Source organism: Barbus barbus (assembly GCF_936440315.1).
Source record: "Barbus barbus genome assembly, chromosome: 2".
Classification (NCBI taxonomy): domain Eukaryota; kingdom Metazoa; phylum Chordata; class Actinopteri; order Cypriniformes; family Cyprinidae; genus Barbus; species Barbus barbus.
In genome coordinates this window covers 1,094,609-1,115,629 of record NC_136730.1, presented here as the reverse complement: position 1 = coordinate 1,115,629, position 21,021 = coordinate 1,094,609, and the positions used below count along the sequence as shown (strand labels likewise).

At 42.3% G+C, this 21,021-nt stretch overlaps 1 protein-coding gene across 1 annotated transcript in view; it reads left to right on the top strand.

The window, feature by feature from the left end:
• The window catches only part of LOC306888459 (mitogen-activated protein kinase kinase kinase 11-like), a 39,846-nt gene extending 29,326 nt beyond the window's left edge, over positions 1-10,520 (top strand). The window contains exons 9-10 of the mRNA XM_079446778.1: positions 4,265-4,666; positions 6,048-10,520. Coding sequence (XP_079302904.1) covers positions 4,265-4,666; positions 6,048-6,622 — 977 coding nt within the window. The 3' untranslated portion in view covers positions 6,623-10,520. The remainder of the gene's footprint in view (positions 1-4,264; positions 4,667-6,047) is intronic.
• The last annotated feature ends 10,501 nt before the right edge of the window (positions 10,521-21,021 follow it).

Below are 21,021 nucleotides of genomic sequence, written 5' to 3'. Positions count from 1 at the left end.
TGAAATCAAATTGACAATAATCACTAGAAATCAAGCGTCCCCAACTGAGCAACCAGAGGCGACAGCGGCAAGGAACAAAAACTCCCTCTGTGACAGAATGGAGAAAAACACCTTGGGAGAAACCAGACTCAGTCGGGGGGCCAGTTCTCCTCTGGCCAGCATATTATTGATTATTTATTGTTTACTTATTGTTTTAATTAAAATTATATTTTTTAATTCTATTTTTATATTGTTGCAATTTCTAACAATAATAGTATTATGTAGTTTGGTATTTTATTATATTTTTAGTTATTTTGTTTTATTTTTAGTTTTATTGTATTTTTAGTCGAGGTCTTCACTGGGGATATGTCCCCGGGGCTCATCCAGGTGTCCGGCCTCCGCCGACAATCAGGGCCACAGACATCATCTCCCGGTGCAGATCCACCATCTGATCTGGACACGGACTGAGAAACGGAATAAGAAAGAAACAGACAAATATTAGCATAGATGCCATTCTTCTTACGATGTAACGAGTGCATCATGTGTTATGAGGAGTGTTCCCGGTTCTGGTTGATCTAATTAATGCAGCCTAACAATCCTTTAATGGATTTGAATAATAGAAGTGTATTAGTGTGTTATGTGTAAACCAGGTTAAAGAGATGTGTCTTTAATCTAGATTTAAACTGACAGAGTGTGTCTGCCTCCCGAACAGTATTAGGTAGATTGTTCCAGAGTTTGGGTGCTAAATAGGAAAAGGATCTGCCGCCCACAGTCGATTTTGATATTCTAGGTATTATCAAATGGCCAGAGTTTTAAGAACGCAGCAGACGTGGAGGACTATAATGTGATAAGAGCTCGCTCAAGTACTGAGGAGCTAAGCCATTCAAGGCTTTATAAGTAATTAACTAAGATTTTAAAATCTATACGATGTTTGATAGGGAGCCAATGCAGTGTTGACAGAACCGGGCTAATATGGTCATACTTCCTGGTTCTAGTAAGAACTCTAGCTGCTGCATTTTGGACCAGCTGTAGTTTGTTGATCAAGCGTGCAGAACAACCACCCAATAAAGCATTACAATAGTCTAACCTTGAGGTCATAAACGCATGAATTAGCATTTCTGCATTTGACGTTGACAGCATAGGTCGCATTTTAGATATGTTTTTGAGATGGAAAAACGCAGTTTTACAGATGCTAGAAACATGGCTTTCAAATGAAAGATTTCTATCAAACAGCACACCTAGGTTCCTAACTGATGAAGAAGAATTGACAGAGCAGCCGTCAAGTGTTAGATAGTGTTCTAGGTTATTACATGTGGGGCTTTTAGGTCCGATAATTAACAGCTGTTTTTGCAGAATTTAGCAGTAAGAAGTTACTCGTCATCTAGTTTTTTTATATCGACTATGCATTCCGTTAGTTTCTCAATTTGGTGTGTTTCACTGGGACGTGAAGAAATATAGAGCGGAGTATCATCAGCATAACAGTGAAAGCTAACACCATGTCTCATGATATTATCTCCCAAGGGTAACATGTAAAGCGTGAAAAGTAACGGCCCTAGTACTGAGCCTTGAGGTACTCCGTACCGCACTTGTGATCGACATGATACCTCTTCATTCACTGCTACGAACTGATGGCGGGCAGATAATTCGATTTGAACCATGCTAAGGCACTTCCACTAATGCCAACAAAGTGTTCTAGTCTATTTAAAAGAATGTTGTGGTCGATAGTGTCGAACGCAGCGCTAAGATCCAGTAGCACTAATAGAGAGATACAACCACGATTAGATGATAGAAGCAGGTCATTTGTAACTCTAATGAGAGCAGTCTCAGTACTATGATATAGTCTAAATCCTGACTGGAATTCCTCACAAATACCATTTCCTCTAAGAAAGAATATAATTGAGAGGATACTACCTTTTCTAGTATCTTTGACAGAAAAGGGAGATTTGAAATCGGTCTGTAATTAACTAGATCTTTTGGGGTCAAGTTGTGTTTTTTTAATGAACGGCTTAATAACAGCCAATTTAAAGGTTTTGGGGACATATCCTAATGACAGTGATGAATTAATAATAGCCAAAAGAGGATCTATGACTTCTGGAAGCAGCTCTTTTAGTAGTTTAGATGGAATAGGGTCTAACATACATGATGTTGTCCGTCAAAGAGCCAACTTGTATACAACTATATGAATGTTTCTCGATTTAATTATTTATTTACTGTCATTTTCATTTTTAATTAATGTGTGGTTGTTGTTTTTTTTGTCAAAATCCAATCTTTTCAGTGGAAATCCACACAATACTGAATTTCGCATGAAAGCAAAAGGTTTTCTGATGCTGATTTTTCTTCGGGTTCAGTTATATGTGTGTGTGTGTGTATATGTGTGTATGTGTGTATGTGTATGTATGTGTATGTGTGTATGTATGTATATATATATATATATATATATATATATATATATATATATATATATATATATATATATATATATATATATATATATTATACACACACACAGTCTCTCACAGAAGTGAGTACACCTCACATTTTTGTAAATATTTTGTGAAAATACTACAATGTAAAGTAGTGAGTGTACAGCTTGTATAAGAGTGTAAATTTGCTGTCCCCTCAAAATAACTCAACTCACAGCCATTAATGTCTAAACCGCTGGCCACAAAAGTGAGTACACCCCTAAGTGAAGATGTCCAAATTGGGCCCGAAGTGTCAGTATTTTGTGTGGCCAGCATTATTTTCCAGCACTGCCTTAACCCTCTTGGGCATGGAGTTCACCAGAGCTTCACAGGTTGCCACTGGAGTCCTCTTCCACTCCTCCATGACGACATCACGGAGCTGGTGGATGTTAGAGACCTTGCACTCCTCCACCTTCCATTTGAGGATGCCCCACAGATGCTCAATAGGGTTTAGGTCTGGAGTCATGCTTGGCCAGTCCATGACCTTTACCCTCAGCTTCTTTAGCAGGGCAGTGGTCGTCTTGGAGGTGTTTTTGGGGTTATGTTGGAATACTGCCCTACGTCCCAGTTTCTACTTCAGTATGTCACAGTACATGTTGGCATTCATGGTTCCTTCAATGAACTGCAGCTCCCCAGTGCCGGCAGCACTCATGCAGCCCCAGACCATGACACTCCCACCACCATGCTTGACTGTAGGCAAGACACACTTGTCTTTGTACTCCTCACCTGGTTGCCTCCACACACGCTTCACATCATCTGAACCAAATAAGTTTATCTTGGTCTCATCAGACCACAGGACATGGTTCCAGTAATCCATGTCCTTAGTCTGCTTGTCTTCAGCAAACTGTTTGTGGGCTTTCTTGTGCATCATCTTTAGAAGAGGCTTCCTTCTGTGACGACAGCCATGCAGACCAATTTGATGCAGTGTGCGGCGTATGGTCTGAGTACTGACAGGCTGGCCCCCCACCCCTTCAACCTCTGCAGCAATGCTGTCAGCTCTCATACGTCTATTTCCCAAACACAACCTCTGGATATGACGCTGAGCATGTGCACTCAACTTCTTTGGTCGACCATGGCGAGGTCTGTTCTGAGTGGAACCTGACCTGTTAAACCACTGTATGGTCTTGGCCACCGTGCTGCAGCTCAGTTTCAGGGTCTTGGCAATCTTCTTATAGCCTACGCCATCTTTATGTAGAGCAACAATTATTTTTTTCAGATCCTCAGAGAGTTCTTTGCCAGGAGGTGCCATGTTGAACTTCCAGTGACCAGTATGAGAGAGTGAGAGCGATAACACCTAATTTAACACACCTGCTCCCCATTCACACCTGAGACCTTGTAACACTAACGAGTCACTTGACACCGGGGAGAAAAATGGCTAATTGGGCCCAATTTGGGCATTTTCACTTAGGGGTGTACTCACTTTTGTGGCCAGCGGTTTAGACATTAATGGCTGTGTTGAGTTATTTTGAGGGGACAGCTAATTTGAACTGTTATACAAGCTGTACACTCACTACTTTACATTGTAGCAAAGTGTCATTTCTTCAGTGTTGTCACATGAAAAGATATAAAAGTATTTACAAAAATGTGAGGGGTGTACTCACTTCTGTGAGATACTGTATATCATACATACAGTGGTGGCCAAAATAATTAGAACTCTAGTATTTTCAGCAGCTAAAGTACCCACCTACGGACAACAGTACCCACCTACTCTGGGTACGCATAAGCTTTCCTCTGTTTATGATATGTGAGTGTAAATTTGTGAAATAACTCTGGCTAGCCCTGTGTATGTAAGTGAATGTTGGATGTTTCTTGGTGTGTCTCAGAGGGCTCCGAGAGTGAGGAGGGTGGCTCGTCCCCGTGCGGTTCTCCCAGACCGGATCGCCCCAGGCTGGTGTGTCGGGGTAAGAGCACACACCACGCTCTGCTCAACAGCGCCGCCCTGCTGGCGTCCGTGGCTCTGGGCCGCTGTGTGGAGCCGCAGCAGCCGCCCACTCCTCCGCCGAGGGCCTCATCCCGGACGCACCTGCCGGATCCCGAGGTGGTGGGGGATCTGATTAGCTTCAGCACAGACTCGCTGCCGCGGGCCTTTCTGGACTCGCTGAGGCCGCCTCCACCGAACCCACGAGACCGCCGGACTCCACACGCTAACGGAGACACCGTGGGGCTGCCGCAGAGCGTGGAGCGCAGGAGGAGGAGCAGCTGTGGACTCAGCTCCTCACAGCTCAGTAAGACTGCTCTCGCTTTAATTGTCTCCACTAGATCTGCACTATTCTGGAGAAATTGAGAATCACCATTTTTTTTTTGTCTCAAATAGAGATCACGATTCTCCCACAGTTCTGAACTAAACAAAATAGTGTGTGACAAAATATTAATTGCTGCAGTCTATTTAAAAGTGTTTCATTTGAATCAATTATTAAAAGCTTTAATATGCGACCCTGGAGCACAAACCAGTCATAATGGTCAATTTTTCGAAATTGAGAATTATACATGATCTGAAAACTGAATAGATAAGCTTTCCATTGATGTATGGTTTGTTAGGATAGGACAATATTTGGCTGAGATACAACTATTTGAAAATCTGGAATCTGAGGGTGCAAAAAAATCTAAATATTGAGAAAATCTCCTTTAAAGTTGTTCAAATGAAGTTCTTAGCAATGCATATTACTAATCAATAATGAAGTTTTGATATATTTACGGTAGGAAATTCACTAAATATCTTCATGGAACATGATCTTAATATCCTAATGATTTTTGTAATAAAAGAGAAATGTATAATTTTGATCCATACAATGTATTGTTGGCTATTGCTACAAATATACCTGTGCTACTCATGACTGCTTTTGTGCTCCAGGGACACATATGTATATAATTTTTTTTAATACCAATTTTTAACATTAAACTTATGAAAATGTGGTTTGAATGAATGATTCAATGACTCCCTCATAAATACTTCACTTGTTTAATTACAGGATAAATCAGCTTTTTTGAAAAAATCTCTTGAATGAATGATTCAATGACAATTTTTTTTTAACAGTCAACAATGCAATGCAGTCGACACAAACGTTATTTGAAGTGCCAGTTACTTTCAAAAGGGGATTTGCTGCTCTATTTTGATCGCTGCTGTAAACATCAATGTTTATATCTGAACTATAAAGTTTCATCCCAGTATTTCTGTGATCATATGAATGACTGAATAGTGTGTAGTTGAAAACAAGCTGTTTTTTACCTGAACACGGTAAATGTCTGCTCACAGTATCAGTGTCGGTGCAAACACAGATTTGAATGTTCCATATGATGTTTTCAAAGATTTAATAGCAGGTATACAAAAACACGTCTCACTAAAAATCTAGTGAAATGCTGTAATCATCTGCAGCTGAAATAAAGCATAAACACCGGACCACGAGCTGATCGTCTGAACGAAGTGTGTGCTTCATTTTGAAACTGTGCCAAAGCATAATGACCAAAACACAACTTTAAAGACCTTTTGTGTTAGAATAAGAAGTTTAAATATATGTCCGGAAGACCTATCCTTTGATATCGTCATGTGATCACACGATATCACTATATTGTTGCATCCCTAATTCTCCTCTCTGTGCTCTGTTGTAGTCTTGGATCTTCCGCTGTGTCAGGACACGTTTGAGGCCGAGGACAAGTCTCCGCTGCCGTTTGCCCTGTATCCCGACCCTCGCTTGTGGAGCCCTAAAACCCGGCGTCTGGAGGTCAACATCGTCCCTCGGCCACGACCGTCCCCCAGCCGGCCCCGCATCGACCCGTGGAGCTTCGTATCAGCCGGTGTGACGGACAGACCGGGGGCCAAGATGATCATCAGTAGCCCTTGCCTGGCCTTCCAGCCCTCGCCCACAAACCCCTTCACGAACTGTGACCCCTTCCCTTCCCCGGACTGCGACCCCTTCAATCTGAGGGTCGACCCGTCGGTGAACTCGGACCACGCCTCCACCTTTGACCCCTTCTCGACCCCGTTCCCCACCTCGCGCTCGGCTCCCTGCTCCACCAACGGCAGTCCCAATCTGTCGCTCAGAGTGGCGCCGCTGAACCCGGCCGACTCGCCACTCATAGACCTGGGCTGGATGGGCAGCACCAAAGAGAGGGTCCATCCTCGCCGGAGCCTCGGCCTCAGTCCGTTCAGATCGCCCGCGCCACTCAGAGACGACCGCTTCTGAACACTGTCCCGGAAACCAGGGCCATGCCAATCCTGGTAAACCAAATGCAGGGGATTTCCATTTGACCCAGTATTGTTGCTGTGTCAAATGCTCCTCCTGGAGTCACTTCCGCTCTGATTGGGTGATCTTTCAGCTCTGTCTTAGGGTCTCTTTGGCCTCTAGTTGAGCTTGAATTGATCCGCACTTGCTGCATCGCTTTAATCGGTCTCAAAAGTAATGCAGTTAGTGTCAAAAGATTTCAAAATTATTGCTTGTTTCAGCACAGATTCGTCTGTGTTGGCCATTAAGGTTGCATTATTGTGCATTCCGTGAACATTATGTGCGGGAGAATCCATTACACACTCAACATACAGTGCTGGCCAAAATGATTAGAGCACTAGTATCTCCAGCAGCTAAATATGGTGTTAAGTCAGTTATTTCTACATTTTGCTGTAGTGTGTCAGTAGGAAATATCAGTTTACATTTCCAAACATTCATTTAGCCATTAATCGTAATAATCCAATGAGATTTTTGTGCTCCACACAGAGATCTGATCTGATCATCATCAGTCTGTCTGGACATGAAGAAACAGAACAAACTGAGACAGACTAAATCCAGAAGAACTGTGTCTCCAAGACGCTTCAAGAAACCTCCTGCAAAGCTACAGTACTGTTAACTGTTTTGACATTGCCACAGTTCTTCTGGATTTAGTCTGTCTCAGTTTGTTCTGTTTCTTCATAGAAATAACTGACTTAAAACCATTTTTAGCTGGTGAAAGTACTAGTGTTCTAATCCTTTTGGCCGGCACCGTAGTTGCCAAAGATTGCAAGATTTGTGCTTTTTATGTTGAAGTCAGTTAACAAACGAGCAGAACGGATCAAGTAATTCACATCATGCATGAGAAACGTTCTGCTGACCTCGCTGGTGGTGTTTGGGCAGGAGAAGTGCACTCGTTTTTAAGTAGACTTAAACTGTTTGTGGTGAGTCAGAGATTAAGGGAATATCTCCGCAGACAGAAGTAGAAATAAAGATCAGCCTGAGATTATGAACTCACAAAGACATTTTATAGATGCACTCGTGTTGGTGTATAATAATAGTCAAAAGCAACATGGAAACCCAAGCGTAAACCTCAAATCACAGTATATTTGTCTTGTTTTCCATTCAAATAATATTTAAAAATTCTTGAAATGTGAATGCATTTTTTACTTCTCAAACCTCACTAAAGTTTGTGAGACTGATGTGTTTCAGTGTACATGCTTTTGACAAACACTCATACAAGCATGCTAATTTTACTATTTACAAAATATCTAAATGTTCTAAATTAATATACATTTACTGGAGATGAGATGAAAAAGGACGTCTTGTTCTTTGATCAAAATGAAGTAATTTTATGCATAAAACAAGAATGAAACTGTTCTTGAAGTTTATCGTTTTTACTCTGACCCCCCAGTTTCACAGACAAGGCTTAAATGTAAGTCTGAGTTGTTTCAACTGAAAGAAACTTGCACTGATTGATCTTAAAACATGTCAGTGCCTTTGTTTTGTCTCAAGATGCTCACCAGTAATGTTTTTTTCTAAGGCAAGTTTAAAAAAAAAAAAAAAAAAAAACTTAAATGTCCTAATTGAACTGTGTCTTAGTCTAAGCCCTGTCTGTGAAGCCAGGCCTGGATTTTCTCTCGTATTAGGCATTATCGGAAAACAAGATTTAACATCTTAAGGAGTTTTGTTTCTCAAATAAATGCATCTCAGCCACAAATGCAGATCATCAAGTGTCTCGTTTTTAGATATCTTGCGTATTATTTCAGATTTTTGATGTGGTAATAACTATACAGCGATGGAGCATTAAAAACTGCAGGAGAATCAGTCTGTGGATGTTTTAGAGTGAATCTGGTGTACTTTAACATTGCAAACCATCAGTTATCAGCACCGTAACCTCAACTAGAATAACACAAATGTGTCACCCTGATTCTCACTTGGTTTTATCTTTCATACGGCCTGCACAGAACATCTGTGATTCCCACCACCGAATAAAAGGTAATTGGAACAATCTCACAGTTAATGTCTCACAATTCTGACTTCATATCTGAGTCCAAGTCTGAGCTGTGAGATTTAAACTTTAAAATACAATAAAATTGGAGGGAAAATGGTGAAATTATTGAAGGTGAAACCCTTTTTATTTTTTTATTCCATGGCAGAAATAAGCCTTTATGCAATTATTATACAATTACCACAAAGAAAATGTATTTAAATTAATTGCAAATTTTTATCCCATAATTAACTTTTTTCTCAGAATTGAGTTTATATTTTGCCATTTTCACTTTTTTTTTTTTCTCAGATTTTTTTTAAAGTCAGAATTGTGAGGATAAAAACTCGCAATAATTATTTTATTTTTTTCTGTAGCGGAAACAATATTTTCTGGAATTTCGAGATGTAAACTCAGAATTCAGAGGAAAAAATACCCAGAATTGCAAGATATTAAATGGGCAATAAAGTCAGAATTTTGAAATGCAAACTTGTAGAAATGTAGAAATGTATAAATTATAAGCTAGAAATTCTGAAATGTCAGAAAGTTGCAGTTAGCTTTTTTTTATTTTTATTCTTTATTACAAGTTTCCATTAATTTGTGAGATTCTTCTATAGAATAAACTCAGAACTTGAGTTTATAACTGAATTATTCACAATTGGGAGAGAAGTCTAAATTGCAAGATGTAAACTTCAAATTTAGGGGGAAAAACTAAATTGTGAGAAATATTTGAATTCTGAGGAGATGATGTAACTATATACTTGCATTTTAAATAAAATATATAAACAAATAATATATACTTGCAATTTGGAGTTTATAACTTGCACATGTGATAAATAAATTAAGATTTGTGAAAAAAATAAGTCAGAATTGTGAGAGAAAAAGTCTCAATTACCCTTTTTATGTTTTTATTCTGTGGTGAAAATAAGATTGCACAGATTTGGGATGTTCCTGCTTTGACATGTTTGTCCTCAAACACCGCTGCTAGTTGTGGTCAGATCAGATCTTTTCTGCTCATTATTGATGAAGATGATCAGGTTCTGTGTTTTGGTTTGCCCCGTGTAACGCATCATCTGTTCACTCGCATGAAGTCACACTCTCTCTCTCTCCATTATCCGCACGCGTTTGAGCCTCACACCGTACGCAGATCCCGCTCGCAGTGAATAAAGCTAATCGCAAGCTATTCATATTTATTACTGAGGCCTTTAACACACTGGATTCGAGAGATTTTAAAGGGTCAGAGACACAGTCCACGTTAGGATGCTTTTTTAAATTGTTTATTGAGAAATATCTTTAGGTTTTGTTCGGTTCTTCACTGGAGTCTGTGGAGTTATGGGTGCTGCAAAGGGACAAATCTGTGTTTTACAATGTCAGAAATACAAACAAAGAATTGATTGAAAAGAGAGATATCTGAACTGTTTTTCATTGGAATTCTTCTTTTGTTCATTGTTTTTGAGATTTATTTGACCAAAACACTCCAGGCGTCTCTCAGGACGGACGGATGTTCACGTTTATCTTTCACTACCTGCTAAAAACTTGCCGATTTGAGGAGAGTCTTCTGTGCGGGAGGAAGATTTATTTTTCATGTTGATTCATGTTTTATTGTAAGCTCATTGTGATATTCAGTTCTGGTGAAGCCCCTATAACATCTGTTGTGTGTGTGTGTTATTCTCAATGGGCTGGGCCTAATCACTCCATTACTCTCTGTGTGTGTGTGTGTGTGTGTGTGTGTGTGTGTGTGTGTGTGAGAGAGAGAGTGCTAGATGATAAGTATGTTTCTGTGTTAAAGAAGGTGTGAATGTTTATTTTGCCAATTGTAATGGGTTTTAACCTGTGGAACTATTAAGTTTAAAAAAGAAAAAAGAAAAAGGAGCAAGACCAAATAAAATTTAACACGACTCTAAAACAGTGCTTGTGTTTGTCTGTCTGATGTAATTCGCATGTGGGAAAAGCTACAGGTTAGTTTGTGAAAAACTGAAAATCTTCTGCAGTGGTTTGAAGCATGGTAAAGTTTTTGGTCACATGAAACAGGTCTAGGTCATATTTCACCCCAAAAAACAATATAAATATTTATTTATTATACATAAGTGTTTGCCTTAAGTTTCTTTTTTTAGAATCTGTGACAAGCCAGCCAAAAATCAAAATGTCAGGAGAGAAAAAAAAGATTTTATGTACCTTTTTAATATATACATATACACTGAACAAAATTATAAACGCAACACTTTTGTTTTTGCCCCCATTTTTCATGTGCAGGGGCCTCATTTATAAAGCGTGTGTACGCTAAGATTTGATCGTAGAGTGTGCGTACGCTAAAATCCACGCCAACGTTCATATTTATAAAGACGGTCTGACGTGGAAAAGTGCTTAGCGTCACGTCAGGGTCTGAGCAGACGTACACACTTTTTATTGTCTGAGTATTGCAGGTTTTTTAAAATATAAGCTGTTCTTGCAGCTCGCTGTTCTAAACTGATGATTGGTGATCTTTTATATGTTAATGCCATTAATTATGAGTCGTTTATAAGGCAGAGAGCTGAAACCAGTCAATTGCGCGCAAGTTCAAGATCATTTGCGATTCATAGATTTCACATCTGAAAGAGACTCGTATGCACGATTTCTGTTCGTACGTTCATTCTATGAATTGCACATACGCATATCTTAGAAATTATCATAAGATCAAATTTAGGATGGTTTCTGCGCAACAATTTAGAAATGAGGCCCCTGAACTCAAAGATCTAAGACTTTTTCTATGTACACAGAAGGCCTATTTCTCTCAAATATTGTTCACAAATCTGTCTAAATCTGTGTTAGTGAGCACTTCTCCTTTGCCGAGATAATCCATCCACCTCACAGGTGTGGAATATCAAGATGCTGATTAGACAGCATGATTATTGCACAGGTGTGCCTTAGGCTGGCCACAATAAAAAGCCACTCTAAAATGTGCAGTTTTACTGTATGGGGGGGGGGGGGGGGGGGGGGGGCGAAAACCAGTCAGTATCTGGTGTAACCACCATTTTTCTCACGCAGTGCAACACCGCTCCTTCGCATAGTTTATCAGGTTGTCAACTACTCTTCAATGGCTGTGTGAAGTTGCTGGATATTGGCAGGAACTGGAACACGCTGTCGTATACGCCGATCCAGAGCATCCCAAACATGCTCAATGGGTGACATGTCCGGTGAGTATGCTGGCCATGCAAGAACTGGGATGTTTTCAGATTCCAGGAATTGTGTTCAGATCCTTACAACATGGGGCCATGCATTATCATGCTGCAACATTAGGTGATGGTCGTGGATGAATGGCACAACAATGGGCCTCAGGATCTTGTCACGGTATCTATGGAAGTAGAATAATGACAATAGTTTTTGAAACGTAAAACATGCTGAATTCCACAAATCGAAAATAAAGATGCATTGCAATTAACAGTGCTTGCATTTTAATGCCTTGTATTTCTAGGGCTTGCATTTTTAGGTCCTGAAATTTAACGTAGTTGTTTATTTAAGCTGTGAATATTTCAATTCAAAATATTTCACACATTTTCATAATTAAAAATTCAATAATTCATATTCACCTTACAGAATTCACTTCCAAAATATTCAATCTGTTTAAAAATACGATGTATAATATTGGACAGGAAAATTTCGGTCATTTTATTTCACTTTGCAAATTTGCTGCCACAAATTCTGTGGTTAAAATTCGGCAGAAAAATCAGCGGTGCACATCCGGGACCCGAAGGAATAGCAGTAGAGCACTGATGCATGATCTCCAGCTGATGTCAGCCGCTCACCAGCAGGTGGTGCAAGCAGCTGTTGATGAAGGCCATATGTGGATTAAGTCATTCATTTACAAAAACTGATTTGCAGAAATGGAGCAAGTGCTAAGTAGAACAAAATGTCACCGCTGTGTTCGGACGCCGTTCACGCCGCTCCTCTGAGATTTTGCTTTAACTTAATTTTTTACTTTCTCTTTTTACACATTTCACGTTGGCGCTGATCACCTACAACATAGAAACGCTTTTGGACATTGGAAACCGCTACACCAACCTGTTTCAGGACACTTTATCCAGGAATCCTTCATGGCCTCTGGAGATTCTTCGGAACGCGGAGACGAACAATAACCCCCCGAGGCGACGGATCAAGAAACACCGCAGGAAACGCGCTTGAATTTGAGATAGACTCCGGAAAGGGCTCACAGTCCTCCTCTCCCGAGCATTCTGCTCGCAAATGTCCAATCCTTGGAAAATAAGATGGACGATCTTAGAGCCAGGATTAGTTTCCAATGGGACATAAGGGACTGCAACATCCTTTGTTTGTCAGAAACGTGGCTTTCGTCCATGGTCCCGGACACTGCTGTAATGCCAAGTGATAATTTCTCTGTTTTTTGGACGGACAGAACAGCAGAGGCCGGTAAATCCAGGGGTGGAGGTGTGTGTTTCATGATTAACAAGAACTGGTGTGATCCCAGGAATATCTCCATTCTGTCGCGTTCCTGCTCGCCTCATCTGGAACATCTTTCCATTATCTGCCGCCCATTTTATCTGCCCCGGGAGTTTTCATCGATCATTCTTACTGCTGTGTACATTCCACCACAGGCAGACACTGGCTTGGCTTTGTCTAAACTTCACGATGTGCTCAGCGGCTACATTAACAAACATCCTGACGCTGCCTTTATCATCGCGTGGGACTTTAACAAAGCCAACCTCAGACAGGTCATGCCGAACTTCCACCAACACGTATCCTGTCCAACTAGAGGACCAAACACACTGGATCACTGCTACACTCAGTTCAAGAATGCCTACAAAGCCCGCTCACTACCGGCTTTTGGCAAATCGGACCATGTCGCCATTTTTCTAACACTGGACTATAAACAAAGGCTCGTTCAGGAACCTCCGGTGCAGAGAGTAGTGACGCGCTGGTCCTCCCACTCAGAGACTATGCTGCAGGCGGCTCTTGATGACGTCGACTGGGACATGTTCCGGGACAGTTCTTCTGACGTCAGCGAGTTCACGGATGTAGCATTAAGCTTTGTAAACACGCTAACCGAGCAAGCTACAGAAACAATAACTATAAGGACATTCTCCAATCAGAAACCGTGGGAGGACAGAACAATCCATGCTGCGGTTAACACGCACTGCAGCTTATAATGAGGCTCTTCTGACCGGGAATATGAGCGAGTACAAAGCATCGTGCTATGCTCTCCGACGCGCAGTAAGAGCCGCCAAACACAGATACAGAGAGAGAATTGAGTCTCATTTCCAGCTCAATGACTCTCGACGGATGTGGCAGGGACTGAGGAACCATCTGTGCCTTCGGAAACAAATCCTCCACGGAGGTGAGAGCAGATCCGTTGCTGGCCGACGAGTTAAACATCTTCTTCGGCCGCTTCGATTGCAACGGCGGCAGCACGTCTCTGCCGACCAGCGCGTCAGGAAAGCAGCAGGCAGAGCAGCGATGATCCTGTAATCACCGTGTCGGAGGATGAGGTTCGGAGGGCGCTAAAGAAAGTGAACGTCAGGAAAGCAGCCGGACCTGATGGGATAACCGGCCGTGTTCTGAGGTCCTGCGCCGATCAGCTCGCTGGTTTGTTCACTTCCATCTTTAATGAGTCCCTTGCTACCTCCGTGGTTTCCACCGCATTTAAAAAATCCATCATTATCCCTGTGCCAAAGAACAATAAACCCTCTTGCCTGAATGACTATTGCCCAGTTGCCCTCACATCTATAGTCATGAAGGTTTTTGAGAGACTTGTATAGAGCCACATCTGCTCCTCCATCCCTGATACTTTGGACCCTCTTCAGTTTGCCTATCGCCCAAACAGATCTACGGACGATGCCATCTCTCACGTCCTCCACTCTTCCCTCACACACTTGGACAGCAACAATGGGAATTATGTAAGGCTGCTATTCATTGACTATAGCTCAGCTTTCAACACTATAGTCCCCATCAAGCTGGCTTCTAAACTCACTGACCTTGGCCTAAACTCCTCACTCTGTGACTGGATTCAAGACTTCCTCACCGGCAGACCTCAAGTGGTGAAAGTTGGCCAGTTCACCTCAAACTCCATCACTCTGAACGTAGGAGCCCCACAGGGCTGTGTCCTGAATCCCCTGCTCTACTCTCTCTACACGCATGAAAAGCTCTCAAAGCTCCACGTCTATTATCAAATTCGCTGATGATACTGTGGTTCTGGGCCTCATCTCCAACAACGATGAGACCGCATACTTGGACGAGGTAGAGAGACTCACATCATGGTGCCAGGACAACTGTCTCTGTCTGAATGTGAGCAAAACTAAAGTGCTGGTCATGGACTTTAGGAAGAGACAGCAGCAGCCCTACACTCCTCTTATGATCAGTGGGACCCCTGTGGAGAGGGTGAGTAGCTTCAAGTACCTCGGTGTAAACATCTCCGAGAACCTGACTTGGACTACACACATCCAAACACAGGTTAAGAAAGTCAGGCAAAGACTGTACCATCTGAGACAGCTGAGGAAATTCAGGGTCTCACCAGCAATCCTGAAAAGTGAAGTGACATTCAGCCAAGTATGGTTACCCATACTCGGAATTCGTGCTCTGCATTTAACCCATCCAACGTGCACACACACAGCAGTGAACACACACACCCGGAGCAGTGGGCAGCCATTTTATGCTGCAGCGCCCGGGGAGCAGTTGGGGGTTCGGTGCCTTGCTCAAGGGCACCTCAGTCGTGGTATTGAGGGTGGAGAGAGCGCTGGACATTCACTCCCCCCACCTACAATTCCTGCCGGCCGGAGACTCGAACCCGCAACCTTTGGATTACAAGTCTGACTCTCTAACCATTAGGCCACGACTTCCCCCGTTCCCCCGAAAACGTTCTATTCAGGGACCATAGAAAGTGTATTGACTCAGTGCATCTCAGTGTGGTATGGAAACAGCTCCAATCAGGACTGCAAAGCACTACAGAGAGTTGTGCGCTTAGCTGAGCGCATCTCAGGGTCTGCTCTCCCATCTCTGCAGGACATCTACCTCAAAAGCTGCAAAAATAGAGCTGTTAAAATCATCAAGGACTCAAATCACCCTGGTAACCGACTATTCACTTTTCTTCCATCTGGTAAGCGCTTCCGTGGAGACCTCAACTTTTCCAGCCTCCTTTGCTATCTCGATGATATGCTGGTTTTTGCCCGTTCTGAACAGGAGGCTTTGAAACGGTTGGAAGTGGTGTTCTCTAGGTTGAGAGCTAGTAATCTGAAGTTGGCTCCAAAAACGTGTCACTTTCTCAGGCGCTCCATCAAGTTTCTGGGCCATGTGATCAGCAGTTCTGGAGTTTCTGTGGATGAAGACAAGGTAGCAGTCATTTCGGCCTTTCAGAAGAAGGATCTCATTCATCCCTGAATGTTCACGAATCGCAAAGCCACTGTTCAATTTGACAGCTGGACAAAAACGTTTTCCGAGAGGCACAAGCAGTCGTAATAGAGCTGGCACTTTCCGGGAGTTGTCTCCCCAAGATTGGACTCCTGCCTGTGATGTCGCCTTTGAGGAGTTGAAAAGAGCCCTTGTCCAGAGTGTCGTGCTCACTCACCCTGACTTTGAGCGTCCCTTTATTCTCTGCACTGATGCGTCATTGGATGGCCTAGGTGCAGTGCTTTCTCAAGTACCCACTGGCGAGGATAAAACACGTCCTATAGCCTTCGCCAGCAAGTCTTTGAGTCACAGCCAAGCCAATTACCCTGCACACAGACTGGAGTTCTTGGCTCTCAAGTGGTCCGTATGTGATAAGTTCAGCCACTGGCTTAAAGGCCATGAGTTCACCGTATGGACTGATAACAACCCACTCACGTATATCATGACCAAAGCTAAGTTAGATGCATGTGAGCAGCGCTGGGTTTCAAAGCTTGCCCCGTACAATTTTAAAATCAATTACGTCCCTGGGAGGTTGAATGTTGTGGCGGATGCGCTCAGTCGTAACCCATTCGTCAAGCCAGTGAGTCAGCGTCTTCTGTCCGAAACCTACTCTGAACTGCTGAAACACGTACACAGTATGGAAGATGATTCTGTGCAGGAAACATTCCGTCTTACATGCCAGCCACAGAAACTTGACACTGACCTCGACCAAAGCTCTGAGAGAAATGGTTTCATGACTGCTGAGGCTGTGTCATCTATCTTGTCATCTTGTGATATTGGGATTCAGGAGCTGTATCCAGAGCGACTTCCCTGGCTGATCACTTGAGTTTGTTGATTCCCGACTGTCAAGATGTAACCCATGCCTTTTTATTGTCTGAAATGCAGAGTCAGCAGCACAAGGATTCAGTTATTTCGAGGGTGGCCTTTTATGTTAGCAGGAAGCGCAGACCTTCCAGGCGTGAGCGTGCAAATGAGGATTTGCATGTTTTGAGATTGTTGAAGCAGTGGGACAGACTGTTTTTGCTTAATGACATTCTCTACAGAGCCGTTAAAGATCCACTCACGAAGCATAAAAAGTTTCAGTTAGTGCTGCCTGATTCCCTGAAACAGCATGCTCTTTCTGGTGTTCATGATTTGGCCGGTCACCAAGGTCAGCCACGTACCCTGTCCTTAACTCGCCAGAGATTTTATTGGCCCGGGATGGAACGTGATGTGCGCGATTAAGTCAAGACTTGTACCCGTTGTGTCCTGAGTAAAACTCCAGAGCCAGCTGCAAGAGCACCCTTGGAGAGCATCAAGACCACTGCCCCATTGGAGCTCGTTTGTATTGATTTCTGGGCCGCTGAAGATAGGCACAATAAATCGGTGGACGTCTTGGTAATCACAGATCATTTCACCAAGCTAGCGCACGGCTTTCCTTGTCAGAACCAATTGGCCAAGAGTGTTGCTAAAAAACTATGGGATGGATTCTTCTGCATCTATGGCTTTCCCCAGCGTCTCCATTCAGACCAGGGAGCCAGTTTTGAGAGTGAGCTGATAGCAGAGCTTCTGGATCTTGCTGGTGTTGACAAGTCACAAACTTCCCCGTACCATCCAATGGGAAATGGCGGAACTGAAAGGTTCAAAAAACGTTGGGTAACATGCTACAATCTCTTCCTCCTAGATCAAAGCTAAAGTGGCCACAGTTAGTGCAAACAATGACATTAGTGTGTAACTGCACTGCCCATGAAACAACTGGGTTTGCGCCCTTTTACCTGATGTTTGGGAGGGTCCCGAGATTACCTGTTGACCTTATGTTTCAAAGTGTCTTTCGTGATGAGTCCATCTGTGATTACAATGACTACGTTCAATCCCTCGTCAAAGATCTGCAGTCTGCCATGCTGCTGGCTCAAAAGAACTCTACTGCAGAACAGAAACATCAGTCTGATCAGTACAATAAGAGAGTTAAGGGTTTACCTTTGTCAGTTGGTGATCACGTTCTCGTTGCTAACAAAGGCTGTAGAGGTAAACGGAAGCTTGCCGATAAATGGGAGCCTACCATGTACTCCATTGTTTCTTCCAACCCGTCTTTGCACATTTATAAGATCCGAGACAGATCTGGTCGTGAGAAAGTAGTGCACCGGAATCTCTTGTTACCAGTTAACTTTCTTCCTTTGCCCACATCTGAGCTTGACTTTTCTGCCAATGAAAGTGTTGGTCATGATCCTTCTTCCACACATTCTCAGTCTGTATGTGATCTAGCTGATTCAGCAATGCCAGTCACTGATCATTTGTCACATGCAGAGTCTCTGTCTGTCACTTCTCATGTCGCTGTATGTGATGATGACCCTGTTGCTGCTTGGGTCTCATCCCATTCTTCTCAAACTGTTTCTGAGGCACATGATGATGTATCCGTTGTTGATTTTGACACAGTAGCCAGTGCCTCTTCACCTACTGTTCCTGTTTCTAACGATTCAAATGAGCCTGTGGTTGACGGTGACTCCAGCAATCACTATACTACCAGGTTTGGTAGAGTAATTAGACCTGTACGTAGACTAATTCAATGGAGTCAATGGTTCAACTTGAGACCTTTCTTGGTATGGAGTCTGGATCTCCTGTTATTCATGTTTAGGTCCGTGTATTGTCCTGCACTGTATTTGATGATACTAAGTGTCATTTGCTGTATTCTCTCATGTTCTGTTTGAGCGAAAGGTCTGAGTTATTCAAAGTGTAATGGGCACTTTGCATATGCCTACAACATGTGTAGAGGTTTGGCCAACTTTTCACATTTTTTTATCCTTTTATTGGGTAGCTTTCAATGCCGGTCGTCCTCACTGACTGTTTGGAGTGTGGACCAAGTAATTCTCGTGACCTGTGTTCAGAGTTTTTCCTATGTTCTCACAATTTTGTGTAATTCTAGGGGGGTGAATGTAACGGGTACAGAAAGTATTATGTTCATGTGTATTTAGAATTACACAAAATGTTCAAATGTGTACCTGACATGCCTGTCTGTGTGTGTGCACCTGCTCCTTTAAATTTCAGACTGCAATGTTGAAACTAATTTCCTGTCTTTGCACCTCCTCTTCCCTTTCAGCATTGTCTCTGCATGGGAGAGGTGGCTTCCTAATGAGCTCTGATTAATCTAATTACATCTTTTTCTTTTGAATTACTTTTGTGCTTAAATTTGTCATTTGGATCATATCTGTGACATTATTTTACCTGTATATTTGATTATTTTCATATTTCCACTGAGTTTGATCACTTTTCTGTCCGATGTGAACTTGAAGCACATGCTGATTGCCATTGCACTTTACATTCATGTTACAGAAACGGAAAAAGGGCGAATTCACACCGTGTGTGTGTGTATATATATATATATATACATATATATATATATATATATATATATATATATATATACATATATATATATATATATATATATATACATATATATATATATATATATATATATATATATATATATATATATATATATATATATATATACATATATATATATATACATATATATACATACACTCACCTAAAGGATTATTAGGAACACCTGTTCAATTTCTCATTAATGCAATTATCTAATCAACCAATCACATGGCAGTTGCTTCAATGCATTTAGGGGTGTGGCCCTGGTCAAGACAATCTCCTGAACTCCAAACTGAAAGTCAGAATGGGAAAGAAAGGTGATTTAAGCAATTTTGAGCGTGGCATGGTTGTTGGTGCCAGACGGGCCGGTCTGAGTATTTCACAATCTGCTCAGTTACTGGGATTTTCACGCACAACCATTTCTAGGGTTTACAAAGAATGGTGTGAAAAGGGAAAAACATCCAGTATGCGGCAGTCCTGTGGGCGAAAATGCCTTGTTGATGCTAGAGGTCAGAGGAGAATGGGCCGACTGATTCAAGCTGATAGAAGAGCAACTTTGACTGAAATAACCACTCGTTACAACCGAGGTATGCAGCAAAGCATTTGTGAAGCCACAACACGCACAACCTTGAGGCGGATGGGCTACAACTGCAGAAGACCCCACCGGGTACCACTCATCTCCACTACAAATAGGAAAAAGAGGCTACAATTTGCACGAGCTCACCAAAATTGGACGGTTGAAGACTGGAAAAATGTTGCCTGGTCTGATGAGTCTCGATTTCTGTTGAGACATTCAGATGGTAGAGTCAGAATTTGGCGTAAACAGAATGAGAACATGGATCCATCATGTTTTGTTACCACTGTGCAGGCTGGTGGTGGTGGTGTAATGGTGTGGGGGATGTTTTCTTGGCACACTTTAGGCCCCTTAGTGCCAATTGGGCATCGTTTAAATGCCACAGCCTACCTGAGCATTGTTTCTGACCATGTCCATCCCTTTATGACCACCATGTACCCATCCTCTGATGGCTACTTCCAGCAGGATAATGCACCATGTCACAAAGCTCGAATCATTTCAAATTGGTTTCTTGAACATGACAATGAGTTCACTGTACTAAAATGGCCCCCACAGTCACCAGATCTCAACCCAATAGAGCATCTTTGGGATGTGGTGGAATGGGAGCTTCGTGCCCTGGATGTGCATCCCACAAATCTCCATCAACTGCTGTGGTGGCTCCTGCCAATTCTATGAGGAATCATTTTCAGAGTCTTGGGGTTTTGATGCCAGAATTTAGATTTTATTATCAGAGACAATAAAACCGAGAGATGCTGCAGCGAAATCTCCCGACTGTCTGTTCGCTCATGCTTAAATACAGGTTCTGCCCCTAAGGCGTGTTCTATACATTTCCTATACCGTTATTGTTGTTAGGAAACCGTCTCCATCTGTCTATACATTTCCTATACCGTTATTGCTTAACAGTCTCCATCTGTTTCCTAGAGCAGACAATAGGCCCCAATTTATGTTACGGTAAAGGAAGAGACCCTATCATGTCAAAACAGGATGTGCAGCTTTACCTTACACCATACGTCTGCACATTCCATTCTTCTGCAGGCCTCTACACATGCAGGCAGATACAATTTTATAATAGTAGCATAACTTGATACA